The 8,815-nt window shown below is 44.8% G+C and overlaps 1 protein-coding gene across 14 annotated transcripts in view; it reads left to right on the forward strand.

Moving 5' to 3' along the window:
• Positions 1 to 8,590, forward strand: part of LOC121658179 (heterogeneous nuclear ribonucleoprotein H-like) — a 16,047-nt gene extending 7,457 nt beyond the window's left edge. For 3 of the 14 annotated variants that reach the window (XM_042014741.1, XM_042014740.1, XM_042014747.1), the window contains 13 exons: positions 556 to 693; positions 1,541 to 1,696; positions 1,896 to 2,039; positions 3,544 to 3,682; positions 4,681 to 4,859; positions 5,094 to 5,165; positions 5,239 to 5,378; positions 5,545 to 5,680; positions 5,845 to 5,928; positions 6,061 to 6,111; positions 6,435 to 6,518; positions 7,133 to 7,225; positions 7,806 to 8,590. In XM_042014741.1, coding sequence (XP_041870675.1) covers positions 556 to 693; positions 1,541 to 1,696; positions 1,896 to 2,039; positions 3,544 to 3,682; positions 4,681 to 4,859; positions 5,094 to 5,165; positions 5,239 to 5,378; positions 5,545 to 5,680; positions 5,845 to 5,928; positions 6,061 to 6,111; positions 6,435 to 6,518; positions 7,133 to 7,225; positions 7,806 to 7,930 — 1,541 coding nt within the window. In that variant the 3' untranslated portion in view covers positions 7,931 to 8,590. Of the gene's footprint in view, positions 1 to 266; positions 362 to 555; positions 694 to 1,540; positions 1,697 to 1,895; positions 2,040 to 3,543; positions 3,683 to 4,680; positions 4,860 to 5,093; positions 5,166 to 5,238; positions 5,379 to 5,544; positions 5,681 to 5,844; positions 5,929 to 6,060; positions 6,112 to 6,434; positions 6,519 to 6,963; positions 7,027 to 7,132; positions 7,226 to 7,690 lie in introns of all 14 variants that reach the window. The other 11 variants (XM_042014751.1, XM_042014755.1, XM_042014749.1 and 8 more) reach the window with 9 other exon arrangements.
• Positions 8,591 to 8,815: the final 225 nt, after the last annotated feature.

Here is an 8,815-nt window from a genome sequence, read left to right on the forward strand (position 1 = left end):
GGCCGGGCCCCACCGGTGCACACGCGCCCCGCACCCGCCCCGGCCACGCCGCAGCCGGTTCCGTGCTCGGCGCAGGGCCCGCGGTGCTCGGTGCCCGCTCGCCACACGCCGTTATTTGCGAGCCGGCCGCGGGCGCTGCGCCATCGCCGGGGGCCGCGGGCACGCCAGGGCGGCGTCTGGAACCTCGCTCTTTGTGCGGCGGAAGGCCCGGCCCAGCGGAAGCGGGAGAGCACCCGCCGCCATTTCCTAGCGCGCTCTCGCCACAGGCTCGCCCGCTCGCTGCCGCCTCACCGGGACTAGGCGCTCTCCGGACAGCGGATCAGGCTCGGAGCCCTAGAACCAGCGCGGAGCCCCACCATGTGTGCGTGCGGGGAAGGGGCAGGGCGCGGGCCGGGGGCGGGAGCGGCGCCGTGTGTGTGAGGCGGCAGCGCCCGAGGCAGAGGAGGCTCGGGGAGGGCCGGGGCATAGGCCAGGGGGGCCGCCGGGCGCTCTGAGGGGGTGCGGGTGGCGGCCGTGCTGAGCAGCATCTCAAAGGGCCCGTTCTGGTCTTTCCAGCAACCACAGAAGCCGAGACGGAGCAGAGCCTCACTCCCAATGTGATGCTTAACACGGAGAGCAGCGAGGGATATGTGGTGAAAGTCCGGGGGCTGCCTTGGTCCTGCTCCACCGAGGAGGTGCAGAGGTTCTTCTCCGGTAAGTGGGGCTATGGGGGAATAAGAGGGGTGGGAGAGGGGCCGGGCTCTGCTGTCACTTCTGGGTCCCTTCCCAGGGGCACTGTGGCAGTGGGAGCACTGTAGCGAGTGATTCCAGCAGGCATTCAGTGAAGTTTGTAGTGCAACAAGTGCTTCAGCCAGAACCTGGTATGCAAAGCCACGCTAGCACAAACTCAACACAAAGGGGCTTAGTCTCAGAGTTGCTGGAATAGCCACAGCTGCCTTTGCTGCTTGAGCAACCAGGAGAGAGAAGCTTCCATTTTAAAGTTCAACCTGAAGCAAGAATTTTGAAGCTAAATCAGTTTAGTTCTTGGTGTTGTCCCAACAGACTCTCTTGTTAAGTGTTTAGTGTGTGTGTGTCCTTCCCCAGATTATTAGCATTCCGCAGTAGTAAATAGCGGTGATAAATATATGCTTTTGGCAGAAACTGGAGCTTTTAAAACTGCGTCAAGAATTTGGCATATTGGATTTGGTTCTGATTTAGTTTATTACACTTACACTGATTGTTATTATTTCTTATTTCGTGCTAATAAGAAAGTTATGATCAAAAGCAGGTAGTACATTCAACTTGAGGCAGAAAAGCTTTGGAAATAGCTAATTTGCAGTCATCCTTAATGTTGATCTGTAGGCTTGACTAGAAGAGTAACTTTAGTTCGTCTCTTTAGTTAATTGCTCATTTTAAAGTTGTAACAAGAATGCTGCTGGTTTTGTTGCATTGATATAACTGATACTCAGTACATTTTTCTTTTTAGGCTCTCTGAAACTTCTAAAGTAATACTGTTCTTGTAATAATTAACCTTATTCTGGCCTTCCTGTTTTGTTTTCAGATTGCAAAATTCTGAACGGGGCTTTGGGTATCCGTTTCATCTACACCAGGGAGGGCAGACCAAGTGGAGAAGCATTTGCTGAACTTGAGTCAGAGGAGGATGTGAAATTGGCCCTGAAAAAAGACAGAGAAACAATGGGACACAGATATGTTGAAGGTTTGATTCAGTTGGTCTAGTAACTGACTACGTTGTGTTTGTGCTTGATGGGTTTTTGGTTAACTGCTTTTTTGTCTCTTTAAAATGCATGTGAAAGGACAAATGGACTTGCATATCATAAGTTGACTAGTTTCAAGGCAAATGACTTTAAAAACTCTTGCTTATTCCAGAATGCATTAATTCTAAGTGCCTTTTACAGTTTTCAAGTCAAACAACGTTGAAATGGATTGGGTTCTGAAGCATACTGGTCCCAACAGCCCTGATACAGCTAATGATGGTTTTGTACGTCTTAGAGGACTCCCATTTGGCTGTAGTAAAGAAGAAATTGTACAGTTTTTTTCAGGTATGTGGGATAAAAGTAGTAGCTATAGCACTACTGGTTTATGCTAAAAAAACCCCAGCAAACCAAACAAGCATGGATTGCCCAGTAGTACTTCCAACAGTATTATCATGGGTGTTAAAAGTAAATAAACCAATTCTGCACTAATTTTCTGGGCTTGAGGAATCCTTTGGATCACTTCCTAACCTAAAGTACTTGATAATTAAGTAATTTAGGGAATGCCAAAAAGCTGCTCTAATTTATACTCTGTGAGACATACTGTTCCAAGTAAGGATTGTAGAAAAGTGTCTTGCTTTCCAAGTAAAGCTGAACAGTTCAGGTGGGAGGATATTTCCATCCTCAGTCTTGGCTGGTTGGCCCTGATCAGTGAAGGATGTAGAATACCCTAACCACTGGGCTCTGTGTGAGGAGCAGGTTCTCAGTAAGGGCCCATGACCTCTTCCCAACATAGAGTTAGTATTGAATGAAATTCCAGAGAAAAACCACCTGCTGAACTCTACCCAAGAACAGATTTCCACATTTGCCCCTTTCTCTTCCTGTGGGGAAAAAACTCCACCAAACCCTTGATGTTGCCTAGCTCAAAGTTTTTGTGGATGAAGAGATAATGTCTTGTTTTGACTAATTTTTACTTTTTTGCAGCTGTTTTATGTTTTACAAACTGGAATTAGACCATTAAAATGTCTAAGAATTAAATCTGTTGATTGTTTAGGATTTCACTTGTTATTATTTTCAAAATACTAGATTTCTAAATGTTTTGCTATAACAAGATATGATTGAGCTTACTGTTTTGTTTTAAAATACAGTAGAAACATTTCCAATTTTAAAATCTCAGAACTTGTTTTTTGTTTTCTGAATTGGTGATGTGAACAAGAGCAATTTCTAAGCATATGCATTTTAAGCTGTTTTTTTCCTTACATGGTGAAGTAATTCAAGCTTTGTAAGTTGTTAATGTACTTAATATGCAAAATGTCTCTTCAGGAACTAATACTTGAAAACTACTTCATGATTTTTTTCTTAATTAAGTGCTTCTAAAGATTTAAAAAAAATCAATGCTGAAACTTGATGTTTGCATAAGACTTAATTATTTTATCTGAGTGACTTCTAGTAAATTACTTGTTCTGTATAAAGCTGTTTAACTTGCTGTGTTTGAATTTAAGTTCTCTTTAAAAGTTCATCTTAAATACTTTCACAGAATTGACGAGGTTTGTAATGATGTGTGAAGTTCTTAACACACCCTGCATTAGATGCCTTCTCTGAGGGGCTGTCCCTGACCCTCAGAGCATTTCTGAGCTCTGCAGGGTGGGTTAAGAACCTGAACTGAATGGTATGTGATCATGGAGCTCTTTGTTGACGTGCCATTTTTTATTCTGGTGTTCTAGAATCAACATACCATTCACTTAAAAGTGTTTAAATTCTGGTATTTTTAAAGCTATAAGAAAAAACTCATGACTGGGCTTGTGATGTTAATATTGCCCCCCTACTGGGGTTATTTGTCCTTGGGTTGAAGGGTTGGAAATCGTGCCAAATGGGATAACATTGCCGGTGGACTTCCAGGGGAGGAGTACGGGGGAGGCCTTCGTGCAGTTTGCTTCACAGGAAATAGCTGAAAAGGCTCTAAAGAAACACAAGGAAAGAATAGGGCACAGGTGGGGATGGATGGTTGGTTGGCTCTGTCACTTTTCTTATGGTAAACAATTAAATCCATATTCTCTCTTCTGAAAGTGTTAACAGCCAAATCAAAATAGTATTTTGGTCTCTAACTCGGTGATGAGTGAAGGCATTGATTGCTACAGTGCATGTGGCACAGACTGTTTAGATCTACCCAAAAATACAAGATAAAATTGGGCTAAACTAAAATGTATTTTGGAAAATGAGTAATAACAGGCATTCAAAACTATAGCTTGGAAATGACAAAGTTGAGAGACTATGGCTTTAACTTCTCATATAGCACCAATTCTGCCTTTAGCTCTAAAGACATGCACAGTATTCTTACTACCATAAGAAAATGTGATACTTTCTAAACTTGTTTTATAAGTTGAAATGTAACAAATTTACTTACTTGTATTAATCTTCAATGTAATAAGCATAGCTTTCAAGAAATTGTCACAAAGGGTTTTTATTCTATTTTACTTGTGACTATTTTTCATTGAAGCATGCACCTTGTGCCTATGCTGAATCACTGAAGCATAGGCTGGGTTCAGTAGTACATGCAGAGCTTTTTGTGGCATTCTGATGGGTTAAACTCTCGGTGGAGATCGGGTTTTTAACCCTCTGTTTCCGTTGCCTTGAGCAACAGTGCTGAGTTGAGTGGACACCAGTCCCTCCTACATTGTTTGACTAACACCTTAAACTGGGGGGAGGTGGGTGGGGAATCTGTATTGCTCCCCCACCCTTAAGGTTGGGATACTGCAAAGTATGAGGAGCACATAAACCCTTCAGTAATTTTAATTTCTTGAAAATACCCTGATTTAAATGTAATGTAGTGCTTTTAATAGAATGTCATTGCCTACATAATGTAAGGAAACCTGGCTTAAAATTACTGCCAGTGTCAAGGCTATGACTAAATGGCTTGTTGTAATGTGAAGTTGTGAGGTGGTTTTGGAAGGCAGCAAAGACTGACTTCTCCCTGTGCAAACACTTGTAGGTACATTGAGATCTTCAAGAGTAGTCGAGCAGAGGTGCGCACTCACTACGACCCTCCCCGCAAGCTGTTGGCAATGCAGAGACCTGGTCCGTACGACAGGCCCGGCCTGACGCGCGGATACAACAGTCTGGGTAGAGGAAGTAGCTTGGAGAGAATGAGGCGTGGAGCCTACGGAGGAGGTAAGTGCACGGAGGCCCAGGGAGCTGCTCGTTTGAAAAGCAGCAACTCTTGGACCTGGTAGTGTCTCCCTAGCTGTGTATGTGTCCTTGGCCTTAATTCTTGTAGAAGAAATGAAATGTTGTTGTAGTTGTTGTTTGCAGTTTGTACTGTGTATTTGGATCTTTCTGTAGTCGAAATGAAAATTTATTTGGATCTTTGTGTAGTTGAAATGAACATGTCCAATCTGTTTCTAGGTTATGGAGGTTATGATGACTACAATGGGTATAATGATGGCTATGGGTTTGGTTCTGATAGATTTGGAAGAGGTAAGAGATCTCTAATAGGAACAGTAACTGAACTTACGACATGTCCCAAAAGAAACTAAAATACATCTGAAAGACCTAGAATGGACTCTTTTCTCCGCAGGGATGTCGGACCACAGGTACGGCGACGGATCGTCCACCTTCCAGAGCACGACCGGCCACTGCGTCCACATGCGAGGTCTGCCCTACAGAGCCACGGAGAACGACATCTACAATGTGAGTGCCACATGCTGCTCCCCAGTGCATGGCTTCAGGTCCCAGGGTCCTTGTGGGACATGCTGGCTGCACTGCAGTTGGAGTGTTCCTCTGGAGAAAATGGCTTGTTGTAAACCCGAACTGTTGCATTGGTGCGTTTTAATCTGTGTGACTGTTCTGTGTGTAGTTCTTCTCACCTCTGAACCCTGTAAGAGTACACATTGAAATCGGACCAGATGGCAGAGTAACTGGAGAGGCAGACGTTGAATTTGCCACTCACGAGGACGCAGTGGCTGCTATGTCCAAAGACAAAGCAAATATGCGTAAGTCTGACTGCTCGGAATAGGTGGCTTTAGGGAGCTGACAGCACTGCACTGTAGTGAATCTCCTGCAACTGGAGTGCCAAAGATTTTACTGCAGCTTCACTTGCAGTGAGCTGCATGGGTTTGGTGTGAAATGCTCTCACAGGAAAACTTCCTTCTTCCAGAACACAGATACGTAGAACTCTTCCTGAATTCTACAGCAGGAGGAACTGGTGGTGCCTATGGCAGTCAGATGATGGGAGCAATGGGTATGTAACAGTCTCACTGCACTTCCAAACAAGCACTTCCTATTGAAGGAAGCTGGCTCGTTTTGTACAGCTCCTGCTTATTGTGTGCCTGGCATCAAAACTGAAATTCAACATTCTGTCTTAATCACACAGTCAAGGAATCGGAAGGGGTAGTCCAAGATTGGAACACTAGCACATTGCCAGGTATATGGACCTTTTGGGAATACATTTGAGTTTTAATAGGTTGAATTGACTTGTGGTGCTGAGTGTGGTGTGCCTGGTGGGATGCGTGGCTTCTTGGAAGTGTGGTAGTGGAAATTCTGGGAGATGCCTGTCTTTTTTATTCTCCTTCCCTATTGGGGACACCAGAACATAGTTCGGTGATGGAGGATGTATCTGTGGCACGTGACCTGCCATTCAAGCTGAGTCTTGGTGGTGAGGGAGAGAGATTTGGAATTGGGAGAAACTGTCTGAATTGCTCTGGCAAACCTCAAAATCGCTTAAAAATATAAAATGTGTGTTTGCAGCACAAGTCTTTAATGCCTGTTGCTGTTGTGCCTATAAGACAGATACCCTCCTGACACCGAGCTGGGCTGGTTTCAGAGATGAAGGTGGGGTTGGTTTCTGGGGGGCTCCTTTCTTGAGGGTGCTGGGGTGGGGGTGTGTGGGTACACTGCTGCTTTTATAGTACTTGGTTACAAAATGTTTGAAGTTCTAATGCTGATACTGAAACTACAGAAAGGAGTGTAGACAAGTGATGAGGTGAAGAGCAGTTGTTAGTTTAAACAGAGGCGTCTGTGTGCTAAACCACAGCACTGCTGTGATGTGATGCACAACCAGTCTGGAGCAGGAGTAAGTCTGCAGGGCCATGTACAAATGAGTGACTCCAGTTAATGGGCTGCTGTGCTTCTGGAAGGGCAACACTCCTGTGTGAGGTCACTTAAAGCCAAGTTTAAGTCTTTTGGGGTATGTTACAGTGCAGATCAGTCCTGTTTACTATAGTCCATAGAAATTGTAAAAGTAACTTCTAAAGTTCTTGTTGCTGCTTGATTGCAGGGATGTCTTTAGAAACCCCATCACTTTCCTTGAGCATGTTAAACTTCCCTTGGTGTGAGCAAGGTAGTGCCAGAGTGCAGGGGCTGTTGGTTGGGTGAGGGCTGGGTTTGTTGATGATGAGCAGATCTTGACTGGCAAGTTTTTAATGTTTTTACTCTTAACTTAAAAGGGAGCCAATCCAGTTATGGTGCTCCAGGCAACCAGCAGCTGAGTGGGGGTTACGGAGGAGGATATGGAGGTCAAAGCAGCATGAGTGGCTATGGTAAGAGCATTTCTTTTCTGGTTTCCATTGGGCCAGGTGCAGCTGGCTTAACATGCCCTTCACTGGTGTTGAAGGGTTCTGTTATAACTTGGGCAGCACAGGCTCTGAAAATTGAAGATGTGGCTACTGTGAATGTTGGGGAACTGGGGGGGAATCGATTCAAAGCAGCAATGGGGAGCTGAGGGGGGAAATGTGGAAAACTTTTCTGGAAGGGACAGGAAATGCCAGTCTCCAGACTCGCATTGCTCTGGTCACTTCTTTTCTTAATCTGAAAGCTGGAGACCAGCTTTGTTTAAACACATTAGAAGTGGGGGAGGGGGTCATGGGAGGCTGGGTCCTCCCTATTCCCCCAGAGCAGTGGTAAAGCTCTGGATTGGGAAGGGGGGTGGTGAGGCAGAGCTCGTGCTGTCGTTGAACATCCGGTAACTGACTTTGGGTACGGAGCTGTAAACTGACACTTTGCAGCGTTGGGCACGGTAGACGGTATTTACGAGGTGGCCCAGCAAGGACAGGCGTTGGGGCAAGGATGCTTCGAGTCGGCCTGAGGCAGCTGTGAACCTGCTGTCGGTTTCCCCCTCAGACCCCGGGAGCCAGGGCGCCATGAACAGCAGCTACTACAGCAGTGGGAACCGCGCATCCATGGGAGTGAACGGCATGGGCGGCATGTCCAACATGTCCAACATGAGTGGTGGCTGGGGAATGTAACCAATCGCTGACTTTTGGTCACATCTTTTTTAAAAAACAAAAAAACAAAAAACTAAGTTTAACAGTTTTGCAATACGAGCTTGTGATTTATGCTTTACTGTAAGTGAATTCAGGATTGTTTTAAAACCTTTCAGGTTCAGTATTTTTGAACATACAGAAATGAACATTCATCTAGGATGTAATAACCAAGTAAAGACTATAACTGTTAAACAATTTGGAGCGTTTCTCAAGTTAGTTTTGTTGTAGGAGTGTATTTAAGCAGTAAGCGTATTTAGGTTAAAGCTGTTTGAATTATGTTAAATGTTGCTCTTATACCATATTACATCCAACACTGTTTTGAATACATGTTGAAAGAGACATGCTTTTTTGTAAAGAACCAATATAGGAGCTGTGTCTGAAAATCAAAGTGAACATTTGGCATGTTAGTTCTAGTTTATTTCTTTTAATATCCTGTAAGGCATGTTAAAGCTTTTTTTTTTTTAAGTTAATGGGGGAAACATGTTGAGACGCAATACGGCTACTTTAGGATTTTGGTCTTGGTGTTCGTATAAAATTCTGAGGCCTTGATTTAATCTTTCATTGTATTGTGATTTCCTTTTTAGGTGTATTGCGCTAAGTGAAACTTGTTAAATAAATCTTCCTTTTAAAAACTGGAACTCACTCCTTCTTGGCCTCCAGCTTCTTGTAACTACACTTGCACCCGTGTCCTCTGACTGTTGTGCTCTTGCCATGCAGCTGCTGAGCAGTGACTCCTCACTGAGCACTGACCCTTAGAGTGTTACTGTGACAACTGGGGGGGAGCAAAGGAAACCACCCCCACTGCTGGGGGTGCCCAGTGTGCGTTGGTTCAAAGCACTGCATGGCTGTGCCCTGGGCAGGGGTCTG

This window comes from Corvus kubaryi, unplaced genomic scaffold (genome assembly GCF_017639235.1).
Source record: "Corvus kubaryi isolate FWS band 111438036 unplaced genomic scaffold, C.kubaryi_AGA036_p1.0 split2-37374, whole genome shotgun sequence".
In the NCBI taxonomy this organism is placed as follows: Eukaryota; Metazoa; Chordata; class Aves; order Passeriformes; family Corvidae; genus Corvus; species Corvus kubaryi.